This window comes from Dendropsophus ebraccatus, chromosome 4 (genome assembly GCF_027789765.1).
Source record: "Dendropsophus ebraccatus isolate aDenEbr1 chromosome 4, aDenEbr1.pat, whole genome shotgun sequence".
NCBI classification, from domain to species: Eukaryota; Metazoa; Chordata; class Amphibia; order Anura; family Hylidae; genus Dendropsophus; species Dendropsophus ebraccatus.
In genome coordinates this window covers 69,743,426-69,760,937 of record NC_091457.1, presented here as the reverse complement: position 1 = coordinate 69,760,937, position 17,512 = coordinate 69,743,426, and the positions used below count along the sequence as shown (strand labels likewise).

At 41.9% G+C, this 17,512-nt stretch overlaps 1 protein-coding gene across 2 annotated transcripts in view; it reads right to left on the bottom strand.

The window, feature by feature from the left end:
• Window positions 1-544: 544 nt before the first annotated feature.
• The window catches only part of LOC138789717 (uncharacterized), a 50,570-nt gene continuing 33,602 nt past the window's right edge, over window positions 545-17,512 (bottom strand). For both annotated transcript variants that reach the window (XM_069968493.1, XM_069968492.1), the window contains 3 exons: window positions 14,264-14,473; window positions 6,372-6,585; window positions 545-949 (listed from right to left, as the gene is read on the bottom strand). In XM_069968493.1, coding sequence (XP_069824594.1) covers window positions 771-949; window positions 6,372-6,585; window positions 14,264-14,473 — 603 coding nt within the window. In that variant the 3' untranslated portion in view covers window positions 545-770. The remainder of the gene's footprint in view (window positions 950-6,371; window positions 6,586-14,263; window positions 14,474-17,512) is intronic.

Genomic DNA, 17,512 nt, shown 5'->3' with positions numbered 1-17,512 from the left:
TCAAACATATCTTGGCCAGTGGCATCCAATCTCCAGCTGTGGCAAAATCCAACTCTCAGTATGCCCTAATAGCCACAAGTTCATGAGTGCACAGTTTTTGTTCAACAGAGATTCAAATGCTATAAAAATCTAGAAGAACAGACTTAAAAAAAAAACTTTACCTTGTAGATTGTAATTTGAAATGTAGTAAAATCAGGGAGAAGGAAAGTGACCATGATAACTGTTTCTTTGTTCCTAATATTGTCTGATGTTTCATTTACTTCATTCTTGTTTGATCTTTGGAACAAATATAGATGCTTGCAAAAATCTAGGGCAAGCCTTCCTGTGTATGTTCAGGTTTATTCCCACACAAATACAGTGAAATCTCTATGAGATGGCCACCGAAAATTCAGATAAGGGGATGACCCTTCATTGGAGTGTCTTTCGATGGCTCTCTCAAGGTACAAAATGCAATGCAATGCAAAAAAAAAAACCTTAAAGTTTAATTAAGCTATCAATAAGAAAGACAAAAAAATCCTAAATAAAAAGTTGAACGCAAAATCAATTAACGTTTCTTTAGCCCTTTATTATAACCGCTGACTTTGTGTTCTAGTTTTGACACCATTTAGTGAGAAATCACAGAGAATTATAATGTGCTGAAATCACAGAAGAATGTCCCTCAGTAGAATGTAATATAATTACTTCACATTCAACACCTAATGCCCAATGGGAATTTGACCTATTCAGTCTTGGCTTAGATTTAAGACAAGTCAAAGTCTGTTTGCAAATGTTTATTCAAATACTGAAGTCCCAAGTCCATGAAGCTTGAACTCTTCCACCACTTGCCTAGAGTGCTTGATTTTAGCTGCCAGGGCTTCAAAGACATCGCTCTGGTCCACCGCTGTGGCTATCTTATAAATGAACTGTTCGGATGATTCCAAACCACGGAGGCCGAGATTAACACCACAACCTGAAAGACAGCAGAGAAGGTGAATAAAAAACACATATGCAAAGGTACAACAGTCCTTATACATAATAACTGCTTTAACAGACTGGCCAAAAAATCCTCAGGTTAGCCTAGGCACCACAAAAATAGGCCCCTCGTATTACAAAGTGCCAAAGGTCCACACAGCCCTTTTTGGAGCCAGGCACTTACCACTATGACATATGTCTATTTTTTATGTTCTATAACTATCGTAAAGGTCTCTGCTTCATTTTAGTAGATTTAAAAATTAGGAAACGCCTGTTCTCAGGATTGATAGATGGTGGTGCTACCATGTCTTAGGCTTCTGTCTATGAGATAGAACAAAGTCCTCTAATTCATTTTTCTATGTATTGAATCTACATAGAATTTTTTTTTTTTTTTTTTAAAAGAGAACTTCCACAAAATTAATTTCATTTAAAGATTCATTAAGGGGCCCCCATCCTGACATTTATGTCATATCCAATGGATAAAACCTACCTTGTGCCATATAGAATAGATCTCTTAACTCACTGAAAAATTTTGGAATGTCAAATGAACCTTTTATAAATTAGAGAACACCATCTATACATAGTACCTGGATACTTTGAAAGGTGACTTTGCATGTCCTGTTTCAGGCAGAAGATGGAGCTCTGAAATAACCCAGGAGCTATTCAAGTTCTATAAAAATGCTAAGCTATATTTAGACTTTTGTTTCACAAGACTGTTAGTTCATCAACGGAAACCAGAGTCATAATAAGGAACTGCAATCCATAAAGCCATGGCATAAATTGGCCAGTAATGCTACTTTCCTGCACAGCTCAAATTAAACTACACTTATTGATTTCCTTTATCATTTTTCTTTCTTACAGAAATTTCAAAAATAAAGTCCCATTAAAGCTGAAAACGTATAATGTTGTGTGCTTATCCATTTTATCTATCCCTCTATTATCGTACACTAGCCTATTGGGACAAATCCCAAGTACCACATTACCATTCCCCTATTCATTTATAAGTTTGTCCTTTACCTTATACTTGTGCTATTTTATAATAAGGCAGAAAGCTCAAGATGTCTGTAATAGAGATGAGCGAACCGTCAGACTTTTGGTCCAACGGCATCTTCGCTCTATTACAATGCTTGGGATGCCTGCGATCCCGGGAGCGTAGTTGCGCTCCCGGGAATCTGCGGGCAGGATCTTCCAGGGAATTCAAGATACATTCCCTGGATTTCCAGGGAATGTATCTTGAATTCCCTGAAAGATCCTGCCCGCAGATTCCCGGGAGCGCAACTACGCTCCCGGGATTGCAGGCATCGCACTAGAGTGAGCGGCTTTTGGACTAAAAGTCCAAAAGTTCCACTCATCTCTAGTCTGTAAATATATATAGATATATATATATGTTAAAAGGTAGTTTCCAGCCCCATAAATGTTTGTTTAAAACAGAATAAATATGCCATAAAACAACAAAAATTAGTTGTACTTGTTTTTTTACAAACCTGCTTGCTGCCACTCTTACAATAAAGTTTTTCTGGTCTTCTGCAGGTCATAGCTCCAGTTATGACATGATATCTTGACACAGGACACACCACAGATAGTTACTAGCTACTGTGGTGACAGAGTCCTCCATGAATAAAGCAATTCCAACGGAACAGCACCGGCTAGAGTCAATAGAAAAACCATAGAATGGAGTGCTCACCTCACCGAACAGGACCCCGCTGTCCGGATACAAATCGACAAAAAATTCAGCAGGAGACAGCACCTCTCAATGCAAACGTGATTCCTTTATTCACATAAAGTAGGATGTGAATAAAGGAATCAAGTTTGCATTGAGAGGTGCTGTCTCCTGCTGAATTTTTTGTAGAGTCCTCCATGAAGTCACCTGTGTGACCACTGATTTGGCAGCACTTTTCATTTGTGCAGATGACACATTATAGCTGAAAACTTGCAGGACTGAAGACTCACAACCAAAAAGGTGAAATCATTTACGTTTGTTATTACCCAAAATCTAGAAAAATCTAGAAACAGAAATCAGAAAACAGAAGGGCTAGTGACCAACTGATGAATGAAAAAATACTCATTCATAAGCTGATCATATCTTTTGTGCATGCATTTAAACCATCGCTAGTTATTCCACATCTTTCTAAGTAGATGGGAATGTGCTGCCGTTTATGGTGAAATGTTGCACAATTGAACCTTGCAAAGGTTCTCGGTAATTGGCGCTTGGTTGCGTCACTTAGTTATACAGTGTAAAATGGCCCTTACATTCACAACAGCACCAGTAAAAGAGTAAACTGTCATGAATGTGCCTGTGCTGAGTTCCGTGCGCCCCTCGGCTCGTGCTGTGCGACTGAGATGGCGCTGATATCCAGTGTTTTGTATGTGTTGTGCTGTAACCTGAACCCTGTCTGAACACTGGCCTGTTTCTATCAGGATGTTCAGCCCCACCCATTTGCTGTGTGCTCTGGCCATGTAGGAGTTACACTGCTCCAGTTCTGTGCACAGGTGATTTAGCTGATACCAGGAGCCTTGTCCAACAGTGGCTGGGAGGTTCCCCTTATTCCCTATAAGTGTTTGGCTGAGGCTCATTCTGGTGCCGGTTATTGAGCTTGTCTCAGCCTGCTTCTGCCTCTGTTTAGCTCTGTTTATTCTATTTTGCCTTGTATTCTGACTATCCCTGCTTGCCGCCTGCCCCTGACCATATTGCCTGTTTATTGACCTTGCTTTTTGGATTGTGTTTTTGTACTGCGCTGCCCGATTGTTGTGACCCGGACTGTCGACCATTCTTTATTGTGTTTTGTCTGTCTGTCTTGTCTTTGTGTCCCACCTAGCCAGTGCAGGGACCGCCGCCCAGTTGCTCGCCGCCATCTTAGGGCGGATTGTGGCAAGTAGGTAGAGTACATTGGGTGGGGCTGAGCTTAGGGCTCACTGTCTCTGTGTGTCTGGTGTCACCGGTTCCTGACATAAACTAGATAGAACCTAGGGTTGGACAACAGACTGAAGAACCTTTCTTCCAAGCTTAGATGACCATTAAACTGGAGGTCTAGTCCATAAAGGATTGTGCTGGGAAAAGACCAGGTAGCTGCCTTGCAAGTCCAATTAATGTTAACATTACTATTATTTATTTTTAAAGCACCCTTGATTCCAGAGCGCTATTAATGCGATAAGGGTTAACAAGCAGAACATTACAAAATCAAAACACAGTACATTAATAAGTGGAAGAAGGGTACATAGTGATAGAGGACTCTGCCTGCAAGGTCTTACAATCTACAAGGTAAAGACATGTGTTGATGGTGGGTGAGAGTCGGATGTGTTGAATAGAGAGTATAGAGGACGCTCGGCCAAAATCTTATAGTCGTTTGTGTGAGGGACGAACAAGTGGGGAGCAAAAACGGCGGTCATTGGAGGATCGAAGGCTGTGTCAGGGATGGTAGCGGGATATGAAGTCACAGATATACGGAGGGGACAGGTTGTGAATGGCCTTGTATGTCTACAACTTAAGCATTAGGTCTCTATGACTACTAGATAGGTGTTGGTCTTGTGGACTGGATGCAAAAACTGGATATTAGTTCCACACATGCTGAGATACAGGCAAGGCAGACAATACTTACTATCCAGCTATAGTATGGTAACAGTTCTATTGGAAACCTTCAATCCTTTACTGGAGCCCTCACTGGTGGCCAATGAATAACTAAGGACTTTTTGAAATCATGTGAATCTTTTCTACTTATATACAGTGCCTGGCCAAAGTAAATGCCAATAGAGAGCTTGTCTTGAAGGATACTATCAACTGACTCAAAGGGAGACTCCAAGGGTCCAGATAGAATAAGGAATAACAAGCTGTTCACTGTGGATCAGACTGCCGTTTATCCCAGGGATGGGCGCAAACAATATACGTTCCTATGGGTAAGAGATAACAAGCTCAGATAGAAATACCCCTTTAAATACAAATTTGGTTAGCTCTCTTATAACACCATTCACACTAGGCAGGAGCACAGTGCAACAGCTTTTGAGTCCTGCACAAAATCAGTGTACGTCCCGCAAATGAGCAGAACACAGTCACATAATGACTCCGTCCTGCTCATTAAAGTCAATGTGGCCGTCATGTGGCCGTCGGCCGCACGTCGGGCTGCACGTCCGCATTCTTTTTTCTATAATTCCTGACGTGTAGCCTGATGTGTGGAGAAAAACGAGATGTGAACATACCCTTAACCTGACACTCTGAAACACGTACGGTATGGTCAAACATGCTTTCACACATGTGTAAGAGCTAGTCCTATAAACCATTTTAACTATTCGGGCCCCACTTAATATATGCCATTTTCTCTAAATAAACTGCTGGTTATACCTGAAAATTGCTGCATCAGAAACTGACAACAAGAGGGTTGTGAGAGCATCCAGAACGAGGCCGTGTAGAGTTTGTGAACCACTAGTGCCACTCCACAAGGACACACAGCCAGGGTCCGGCCCTGACACCGGTCACAGACACCAGAAGTTTTCCTTACTACCACATAACCTCTGCCCTAGACTAAGGAGCAAGTATCTGTGAAATATACTTGGTCTAGCACTGTATAGAACTACAGATCCCAGCAATCCTAGTCATGACAGTACCGGTATACTGACAAACATACTACAGATACTCACCAAACTTATGTCTCCAAATCTGTTTATACAGCATAACATTCACTGTTGCTGATTGTTACATGGTCGCCACCTTGGGTAGCACAAACTGCCACAACTATGTGATTGCATCTGATCTATTGTATACAGCAAGCTCCGGAGGTGAATATCTGCCTACCTATTAATCTATAGCTACTCTGCCTTTTGCTGTTCGGACATTACCCATTACAGACATAGGCTATGTTAACATGGCGTAATACACCGGGCCACTCCGAGACCTGGCCGGGTCACAGAACGGCCAGTGTAAGAGAAGATCTTCCCGGCCGGTACTGCTTAATTCGGATGCGGGCGCACGCTCCATTGTGTGAACTGTAAGTTTTTTTGCGGCGCTGCTAGGAATCTCAACCAAAGTGTATACCCTCTGGCTAGGATTCCAAAGACGGCAGCACTATGTAAGTTTAGTAGTAATCGCGGACATAGTGTGAACCTAGCTATAACCCGCAGTTCTGGTACCACCACTCTTTTATCATTTATTCATTCATTTAGTTATTTTCCCGCCAGAGCCCGGCGGCATTTTACTATTATCTCTCAGGTAAATGGTGGACATACCTTGTTGCCTCACTAAACATGCTAAACTTCAGGCAGTTTCCAGTGGAAAAGAGTAGTGCTGTTTTTTGTCTTTTGCTTTTTCAAGAAAGTAGCCATTTTTTTTAAATCTTGCACCACTTAAAATGCCAATTTTATAGAAAATGGTTTTCTTCATAAAAAAAAACCCCAAACAAACAAAAAAAAGAGACAGGCTAACTAACACTTACCTGTGTCAAAATTGAGAACACGAGCAGCCTCTCCTTCTAACGTGACCACAATGTTCTCCCCCTCAATAAAGGCAGATGTTACCCTCCTGTGGGACAACATAATCTCAAACAGTCTGCGACTACACTGTAAGTGCGGGAGTGTTAAGTCACTCATTCTCGGCTCGATATCAGTCTTGTAAGCATTGAATGATTGGTGAAAGATGTTTCTCATGACCTGAAGATAGAAGAACCAGTTTAGTTTGGCAATGATTTATGTCAAAAAAATACTTGTGTTGCTTGTATGAGCAACATTAAAACATTCTGTACATAAAGAGATCTGCAGTACTTTCATAGTGCCACAACACTCACAGATAATACTAGTTATTTTAATAAATACAATACTCATACAATTCATTTGGTCAAGATTGCATTGGTCTTGAAATAAAGGAACAACAACATATATATATATATATATATATATATATATATATATATATATATATATATATATATATATATTGTAGAAAGGTGAATGGTAAGATACTGGAGGGGGTGTACATCTCACCCAGACTGCTAGCTGGGATGAGATGGTAAACTCCGGGAAAGATGTGGTTCAGCAGAGATATTCTGCTGAGCTGTTGTTTATTATTTCCGGGCCTGGATTTTACTGGAATGGCGGGTAGGTTTGGTAGTGGGACCTGCCATTCCCTCCCCACTCCAGTCCACACCTTGCACACAGGTGTAAGCAGGTGCTAATCGCTCCAGCACATAAAAGGTAGCTCAGAGGGCTGAATGTTGCTGAGAGCCTGGAAGCCACTGACCTGTGTCAGATACTACTGCTGTTTGTTTCTGTTTGGTTGAGTCAGGTGAGACCTCTGTTTAGTTAGAGCCCAGCCGGGCAGGTGTTTATTTTGTATCCTGTTTTTGCACAGTGCTGCTACATTTGCTTTTGTCTGAAACTTTATATGCCACAATAAAGCCAAGTTGGACATTTTATGTTAAATTGGCATAAGGACTGCATTATTCTCGCTACCCCCTACTAAAGATCCCCACAATATACACATACACTCACCTGCAAGTATACAGCAAATGCCCACCAGCCAGAGGTTGGTTAAAGGGGTTATCCAGCGCTACAACAACATGGCCACTTTCCCCCTTTCTTGTCTCCACTTCAGGTGTGGTTTGCAATTAAGCTCTATTTACTTTAATGGAACTGAGTTCCAAACCCCACCCGATCTGGAGACAAGAGAGGGGGAAAAAGTGGCCATGTTTTTGTAGTGCTGGATAACCCCTTTAAGCAGACATTTCCTACAACTTGACAAGTGAGGGGAATTAGGGGCTAGCAGAGACCAAGTACTCTCTGATAAACAGCAGTGGAGTGTGATATTATGTGTGTTATTATTATACAACTGTCTATGCTTCAATAAAAATAGATTAAAAATAAGGCTTTTTTAACTATTACAGAATATGCCATTTCTATTACACCAGGGCAGGCAGTCCACTCCCATTAGCAATGCACGTCTCTGCTGTTAAAAACCAACTGCATACATTTCTGCAACTATTTTCCATGTGCTTCAGCTCTAGTACGTTATTCAATGGGTTTCTAAATTCTAGCCACTATTGTTATTTGATACACAAGTGGGGAGATATTTTCTATGGTAACAAAGGAGTTAAAAGAGTAATTGTTTCCCTGCACGGGCAGTAACCAGGTAACCACATGGACAGACAGGTTAGGGGCTATTCAGTTCTATGACTCACCGTCAGTACAATAAGGCTATGGATAGCACAGTGACCCATTACAGTACAATACTGCCAGAAAATGACCTTTGGACAGTCCATGACTTGTGTTTATATAAAGTTTTACTATAAATTATTGCTGGCTGGGAAACATATTATTAGAGAAGGAACAAGAAAAATCTGTAGCTGCAGGACAGGAACAAAAACATAATAAAAGAATAAATGAATTGCATGTGTAACTTAGAAGTTATGGAAACAGCATAACTCACAGTGCTACACTGTTTCCACAGCTTCCATTAACATTTATGGAAACTATATGAACTATAGAAAACAACTAGCTTGCCTATTTTCAGAATACCAGCCACCTTAACCAGAATGACTGAGCCAAGAGGAACTAATTCTAAAAAAAACAGGCATGGGTCTTAGTAGATCTATGGATATTGCATACTATCCATGTCAATAGTATAACCTTCTACACAACAAAATACCTATGAAACACAAGAACTTCCACTAGGAAAGGAGCCCAGCTCAGTGGTCGTCTTGTGCTGATAAACAAAAGTAAGAAGGACATCATGCAACAGGCACTGTGACATAGATATATGAATACAGTGGTGCCTTGGATTACGAGCATAATTCGTTCCTGGACCGCGCTTGTAATCCAAATCCACTCTTAAACCAAAGCAAATTTTCCCATAAGAAATCACTGATATGCAGAAAATTGGTTCCACACCCTAAAAATAATAAATTATTATTCTGAATAGCATGTAAAACAGATGAAGCAAACATTCAGAAACAGTAGAATATGTGATATTATAAATTACTGTACAGTAATGTAGAGGACGGGAAACACAAGTGCGGACAGAGACTGCAGGGAACAGGAAGGAATGAGCAGGACATATGTGGTCACAGTATAGCAGCACTCTTTCTGGGGAGAGAAGGGTTACAGCTACCTCCACAGTCCTGTCCCCTGATGTAAGCCCCAGCCTGAAGTGGAAGGTGAGGGAGACTATGATTTGGAAGGTGAGGGAGACTTCCTGGGTCAGAGTACAGGGCTGTAGACCCCGCTATGCAGACCATGCCCCTCCTCCACTCCCCCTCCCACCCAGTACAGGGAGCTCTTAAACCAAAGCAATGCTCTTAAACCAAGTCACAATTTTGAAAAACTGTGAGCTCTTAAACCAAAACGCTCTTAAGCCAAGTTACTCTTAAACCAAGGTACCACTGTATTGTATAAGTGTAAAGAAAACCTTTACCTGTGGGTTGTTATAAAAGAGGAGACAAATTAGAGATATTGGAATGTTTCCAAATGCAACCAAATAAATGGAAGTGGCAGAGCATAGCAGTTCCCTTTTAAACTGTTTTGGTAAATTTGATTAACCAAGCAGTCTAGATATATCATAAAAATATGGTGGCTCTGACATCCTTGTAGCATAGGATTAGAAAAGCATACTTGTCTCTGTCCAGTAAGTTTATTGGGTTCTCTAACATTGCTAAAAACAATCTACATCCAAAAACCTCTAGATACCTCTGTATAAAACTGGGTGCACACAGAGGTACAGTATTAGCCCAACACAGCATATGGGCTCCATATTATAATCCGTACAACCAGGGCCGTATTTACCACTAGGTACCCGTGGTCCGGTGCCAAAGGCAGCTCCTTGCGGGGGGCGCACCAGGGAGCATGGGGAAGGAAACAGCTTTTTTTTAAATTTTTTAGTCTTTTACCTCCTGTTCAGACTTGCCAGTAAATCTGGTGTCTTTTTGAGGGGGGTGGGGGCGGAGGTGTTGTCAGGTCTGTTGTGGCGGTGTTGTTCAGGTCTGGTATGGCTGTGACGCCTGGAGCTATTACCTACCAATCTACCAATGCTGTGTGAGAATTCCTTCAGACAATATGCAGACAGCTCTAATCATTGATTCTTTGATTGTGGAAATGTATGTTTAAGGCAGTTAAAAACCATAAAAAACGTGATTCAGACAATCTTTCTAAATGTAGAGAAATGCATGTGTCCGAAACCACGCTGCCCTACGCTCCCCAAAATGGGGATTCTTCAGGTTTAGTGCCTAGGGCAGCAGCAGCAGCTGTTAATACAGCCCTGTGTACAACACATATGTATAACTTAGCAGTGTGCATGGGGCCTAAAGCAAATTCTGCCTCACCTGCATTTGATTAACATTTTTTTTACTCCCCATTAATTTTTGTATAGACACCTTTTTTTGCTGTAAAATCTCACATGCATTGCATATCTATTGTGCAAGATAAAAGGAGGAGGGGAGGCAAGTTGTTTATATAAACCACAAGAGTAAAACCAAATCAGGAACATGCAACCCTCCTTTATAATCTCCCCCCCCCCCCCCCCCCCTCAGCCTCTGACCTGAAGCACATCATACACGGGAGACAAAGTGAATGAGGATTTTTTTAAGTTCAAGAGTTGAACACTGCTGTTATACATTTTAAGGCAAATGAAAGGATCTATGAGCACAACTACTAAATCTTTACTGAGAGCTAAGATTTTATATTTAGGAAAACACTTAAAATAAGTTTACGCTATAAAAATAGTTTATAAATAGTTGTACAATGTTCAGAGCTCCACCATGTGTAATACACATCCTATTCTACACAGCTGCCAAATGCAATTTAGGTAATGAAACAATTTACTTTGTCCAGTTGTCAACATGCAGAGAACTAAATGGAGTCTAACAGCAGGTTAAGTAGTCGTAACCTGCTGGAAGATTCTACTGTGGCAGGGGACAGGGAGACTGCATGCACCTTCATAATGTTGGTCTGCTGCGGTGTTATCAAGTAGCTTTAAGTTCTGTATGTAAATAAAGGCATTCGGTGCCTTGGGGGCTGTCCCTTAGCATTACTTTGTCACCTGTCTGCTCCTGTAGAACATCTACTAATGAATATACATCTGAAGCTCTGCAGTAAATGGCAGTAAACCATGACGTCACTACAGAGGCCAACTGAGTATTCTTCAGTAGCCATTCTGCAAGGGATAGTGGGCAGGTGGATTGGTGCACTGTGGGATAAAGGACTGCCCCCCTGTACATCTAATGCCCTCATTTATGTATATTAACACAAGTGCGCCTACCCTGCTGCTAGATTTCCTTACCTTTAAAGAGGTTTGACAAGTTACAAAAGTTAAGACTAATTAAATACTGATTCCATTCAAAATTGTTCTGAGAGACATTCAAGGCACTCTCACCTAGACTTGCCGCTTCAAGCAGTGGTAAGTCTAGATGCAGCCAACAAATATCTGTGAATAGCAAGCACAAGCTGCAGCCACTATCACTTGCAACTCACTGATAATAGACTGCTTTGATTGTGCAACCAGATTTATCTGACAGATTTTTTAAGCCAAAGTCAGGAACAGACTATAAACAGAGAACAGGTCATAAAGGAAAGACTGAGATTTCTCCTCTTCTCAAATCCACTTCTAACTTTGGCTTCATAGATCTGTCAAATAAATCTGTCTGGCTGTCTGTCCACCTTTTTTGTTAGGAATGTGAAAAAGTGGCCAGAAAATATTGCGATACTTTATTGTTGATGGGCTATTTATTTCTCCAGGATGATAGCTCTTCAGACCAAATGCTTCCCTCCCTTCAGGCAGATAGGAATGGAAAAGAGTCAGCAAACCACCCTCACAAATCAAGAATTTCTAAACATAGCTACACAAATATCTCCATTGTGACGGTTGCATTGAACAGAATCTTCTCATTTTCCCAGGAACATTTGAGGTCATTAAAAAGATATTAAGATAAACAAATAAAACTGGGATAAAGCATTCATGTATGAATTACTTCAGTAAGGGTCTGCTTTCTATAACCCAGTGTTACTGTGTAGCCCCAGTCTGCACACTGGTAAACATTTTAGGGTGAATAAATTGCTGCACATACTAATCTGCTGATAGATTCTAATTGGGGAAATTAAAATTTAAAGAGGTACATGGTACCTTTACTATAGTGCTTTGGTGCATTGTTCTTATGTAATAAGAGTAGGGGTGGTCCAATACCACTTTGTGCAATAGAACAGATGCCTGTCTGCTCCTCTAGCAATGCCTTTTAATAAATATTGAGCCACCACCATGCTGTAATGGCTGCTGCAGAGGAACAGCAAGGGAGATAGGGAGGTGGTCGTTTCGATGCAATCAAGCATCTGGAGTCGTATAGAGGCAAGCACAGAGGGGCTGCAGGCAAGCAATGGAATATACAGTGCTGGGGTTTTAAATCAGCTTAGTCTTCTCTCTTTTCTCTCTTTCAGGCTGATCTCATCTCAACACTGTAAAATTGAGGATCTTTGGGTCATGTGATCAGGTCCTTCACCCTTTTCTCTCTCTCTGTACAGGTCCTGCTCTTTTCTCACCTCGCACTACAGTGAGCAGGCTGAACATTAGAACACTGGGCCTATATCTCTCTCTGGGCCCCCAGGTTCACTGTGAACCCCGGCATACAAAATGATTATACGTCCATAATGGCCGATATGGTCCAAATACAGCCGATATTTGCTTTGTGTAATAGGGCCTTTAGGTCATTTGGCTGTTTTATGCCCCATCCGCAGCTGTAAACTTCAAAGAGACCACTCTTCTTTTACAGTTTAGGGGCCAGTTCACACTGAGCAAAAGTGGTGGAATTCCATGGTAGAACTGGCCCTAAGGAGCTCCCTGCATTGTGAACTTTACTGGACTCCTCCTCTCAACTTTAATTTACAGTGCTAGAGAGTTGATGATTGGGCACTAGATCGGTGAAAAAGTCACAAATTTTTGTATAAGCAGAAAAGTTGCAAAAAATGTGTGACTTGTTATTTGTTCTGCGCCAGACGCAGCCATGTTAATTACCCCCCCCCCCCCCCCCCCCCCCCCCCGAAGCGACCATTTTTCTTCAGAGTTGAAGAATTAAATGTGGCTACTGTTGCTTGTAAGTATCTGAATAGTTAAGAATATGGATTATATTTTTAGACTTGGTTTAAATGGGCTTGCTGAATGCATAAACACAGACTGTGATTATATGGCTACTGTCACCGTCTCATTATGTAAATGATAATTAAAAGGGACTGAAACACAGCACTCCGCAAAGCCAGAGGAACAAATGGCCTAAAATAGCAGATTCTGATTTTTGTTTACTGGCCTCCTAATGCTGGTAATTACACTAATTTTCCTGTTTACACACTTTCCATTTGCTATAAACCAAAGCAAAACACATTGACCGTTGACTAGAAATGTTCAAACACATAGTGGAATGATAGTAACAGAAAATCATTTGCCTCTCTCTGAAACAGTACATTGGCAAATATGGTATGGTATCGTCCCTGAAATATGGCTCCATATGGCAGCATATAGAGTGCCTATAGCTTCATAGTATGTAGACAACAAGACTTTGGGTACTATTGTACAGTCTGTAGTATGCACAAGGCAGAATATCACATTAATGGTAGCTTCACACATATCGGGTTCGGAAGTTGAAATCCGCTGTGAATCCATTTAGTATTAAGTTGAATGGGGTTAAATATCTGCTGCAGAATTTTCATTCCGCTGCAGATATGTAACCTGGCCCCTTTAACCCCCCGCAGCCCGCCATCCACACCCAGAGCATACATTACCTGCTCTGCGCCACGGCTGCATGTGAGGCTCCCGTCGGTCCCCTTCAGCCAATCAGTGCACAGTGCACTGATTGGCTGATGGGGACCGATGGGAGCCAGGAGCCTCACATGCAGCCGCAGCGCCAGGCTGGTAACGTATGCTTTGGGCGTGGGCTGCTGCGGGGGGTTAAAGGGGCTGGGTTACATACGTAACCCCATGGGGTATGCAACTCTATTCAACTTCACACTACATGGACTCCTAGTGGACTTCGCTGCATACTCACATCGTAAAATCAGCTGTGAATCCGGTACATGTGAAGGTACCCCATGGCTATGGTCCCACAATGTAAAAATAAGGGCAAATAACATCCGTTGTTGCAATCAACAGCCACAATTAATGATTATAATCATCAATGTGCGTTATTTGCCCTTATTTGTGGGAACACAACCTAAGGGCGTAGGTGATTTGAAATTCCACACTTTTACCTATGTAGGTTTGTCCTTAAATGGATAACTAAAATATAAACCTTTTTGCAATAGTCTGGTATACAAAAATAAGGTTAGTTATTTTTCATATCAATATGGATCCTGTTGTACTTACTGAAGAATTGGGAGTAAATCTCAGAAACCTGATAACTTTAGTGTCTGAAGCTGGACAGGCTAAAGCCATATAGCGATTGCGAAAGGTTCCATAAATTTTAAGATGGAATCCAGGTTTGCTTAATGTGTCTTTTCCACTACTAGAGACGTCAATCCCGTAGGCAGATAGATCAAAGTAAAGATTGTGGGCACGTATTTCTGGGGTTGGTACCTTTAAGGGTCAAGAAATAAAGAAGACCATTAAAAATAAAAAACACCAAATCAATATACAGTATAACTTTAACCAATGGCGCTACCTCTGATTACTAAGTAATAAGAGTTTGTAATAGTTCATGATTACTTGCCTAAATTCTCCTTAGTTTTTAATTTCCCTTGAAATGGCAGCCTATGATTTAGGTAAACAGACTATAGCTTGACCTATATGTGGTACATGAGATTGGAAAGTTTGAGGTAGGTAGGCAATCTTCTTTCTCCCTTCATGTTTGCTATTGCAATGGCCCCATTTTCTTGTTCCCCAGTGCATAATACAGTGAAAATTAGATGAATTTGGCTGTACTGCTCTCTGGCTGTGTTGTAATGTGATGCATCCAACAAAAAATGAGTCTAGAGAGAGCACGTTCAAACTCAACATATGAACTAGCACACAGTCTTGAAAATAACATTTGCATTCTCTATCTCCAGAAGATTGTGCACATGCCAATGCAGCCAGTAAACGGACATCATCATAGCAGGTCTGGCTTGGAAGACAGTGCTGAAATCAGTCAGCGGCACTGTCCTAGTGATTGGCTAAGCGTCCTGCGACTTTACACAGTGCCAGGAGTGGCCCAAAGGCCCAGGGCATCAGGGAGCATGGAGAGGTATGTAGGAGTTAATTTGTTTACAAGGGCTGCACGGACATGGCCAACGATGTCCGTGCAGCCCTTGCTGCCTGATTATCGGACAGTCTATGAGCTCAGTAAGCAAGGGGCAATCTAAGAGATTGGCAGGGCCGCTTCTGCCATGAGGCAGAATGAGTATTCCGCCCCAGGCGGCAGATTCTGCGTCCCTGCAGGGGGCGGCAAGATATTCACCCCTGTCATTTTAGTTAAGTTTGAAACTTAGCTAAAATGACAGCAGCAGTCGCAGCCCCACCACACACCGCGCTCCCCGGCATGCTTGCTACCCAGCACTCTGGTAAGTTCCCGGGGGGTTCCCGGATGCTGCTGGGAAAAGGAAAGAGACAGCGCAGTTGCTAGCACTTGGCGCCGGCAGCTATCTCCCTTCTTCCCCTGCAATCCGTGCCAACAGTGACGGCCCCCCATAGCCGCCCAGGAATACGCGCCGGCAGCTACTGGCCCCCAACAACCCCACACCCGGCCTCCGCGCCACCCCCCCTCCTGTTGCCCAGTGCTCTGGTAAGTTCTCGGGGGGGTTGGTTGGTTGCGGTGCGGCGGGGGGGGGGGGAGGAGAAGGCTGTAGCCCAGGTTTGCCTCAGGTGCCAAAAAGCCTGGAAACGGCCTGATCACCGGGCTGTGTAATAGGGCCCTTAGACACATTGTTTTCGCTCCCAGGGGACGCCATATTATTTATTTTTGGAGCACTTTTAGTTCCAGGATGCTGTACATCTGATAAAGGGTCAAAAAGCATAACATCACAAAAGCAAATACAATAAACAAAAATGAAGAAAAATATAGACTAGTACAGAGGGAAAGGACCCTACCAACTAGGGCTTACAATCTACAATGGGAAGGAAATAAGTATGTGAGATAAGTAATTTTCTTGACTTAGTACAGTGACAGTAAAGTTATTATTATTTCTTCTGCACAGATGGGGTTTCTGGCTGTTTTTGAATGTTTTGATGATGGGTACCAATTTTTTTTTTTTCTACCCGGACAGCGGGTTTCAGAGTATGGAGGAAGCACAGGAGAAACATTGGAGTAATTTGTGTGAGGAGCAGAAAATGGGAAGTCACAGATGGGGGTCTTGTGAGAATCGTACATTACATGAGGACATGGAATATGAGTAGTACCAACAAAACATTCCATAATAACTTTGTTTTTATCATGACTAGTTATCCACGTTAGTGGAACCAGAACTCTCGGCCTTAACATTTTGACAGTTTTGCTCAACACTGATCATGACCCAAAAACAGACTGGATCCCTGCAAAGGCATAAGGAGAAACCTTAACCAAAGGTTTATCTTTTTAACATTCCCGTCTTTGAAGAGAAAACATAAATAGGGTACAGTGACTTAAAATATGGCCACTATATGAAAACAGTTATAGACATAACCATCAAATGCCAGTGATGTCATGCTGAACTTTCAAAGGTATTTATCTACCTGTCAGAACAGTTATCAGCAGAGAATTATGTTTCCTATGATGTTTGCAGAAGCTCAGTTTTCTATGGTGAGCGACATCTGTACTTTTCTCAGCAAATAAAACGTTTTTTACAGTAAAAATATATAAGAACACCAATAGGCCTTAAAGGAAATCTGTCAGCTCCTGTGCCCTACCTAAGGTGCTGACAGTGTGCTGTAGCTGGCAGTCCCCTAGTAAGCATGGGGCCTTTTGGTAATTTGTCCGTGCAGCGGATTATGCACAATCCTACTGTAATGAAGTGTCAAAAAGTTGTTTGTGCCACACTCTGGCACACCTCACCATTCCTTCCTCCTCCCTCCTCTTCATGAGTAATCAATGCTGCCCGGCCCCCTGCTTGCTCAACTGTCAGCCAGTGTCTCTGATTGCAGAACAGTCCTCTGTAGGCAGTTTGTGTCTGAAAAAAAACACAGATATAGTTGAATCTCTGAAGCCAAGTGTGTTGGAGATGTGGTCTAGGGCAGTGCTTCTCAATTCCAGTCCTCAGGCCTCACCAACAGGTCATGTTTTGAAGATTTCCTTAGTATTTCACAGGTGATATAATTATACTCGGTGCATCAGGTGGTATCACAGCTGTTCTTTGTATGGGATATCCTCAAAACATGACCTGTTGGTGAGGCCTGAGGACTGAAATTGAGAAGCAGTGGTCTAGGGGTAACATATCTGTCTAGAAACCTGCCAATAGTTCATTCTTTGGCTCAAGTCCCCGCAAATCTTTTCTTTTTTTTTTTCTTTTTTTCTCATTATTGTATCATTTTTAAGGCTATGCTCACACACAGTATTTTTGCTCAGTATTTTGCAACCTAAACCAGGAGTGGATTGAAAACACAGAAAGGCTTTGTTCACACACTGAAATTGAGTGGATGGCTGTCATTTAATGGCAAATATTTGCC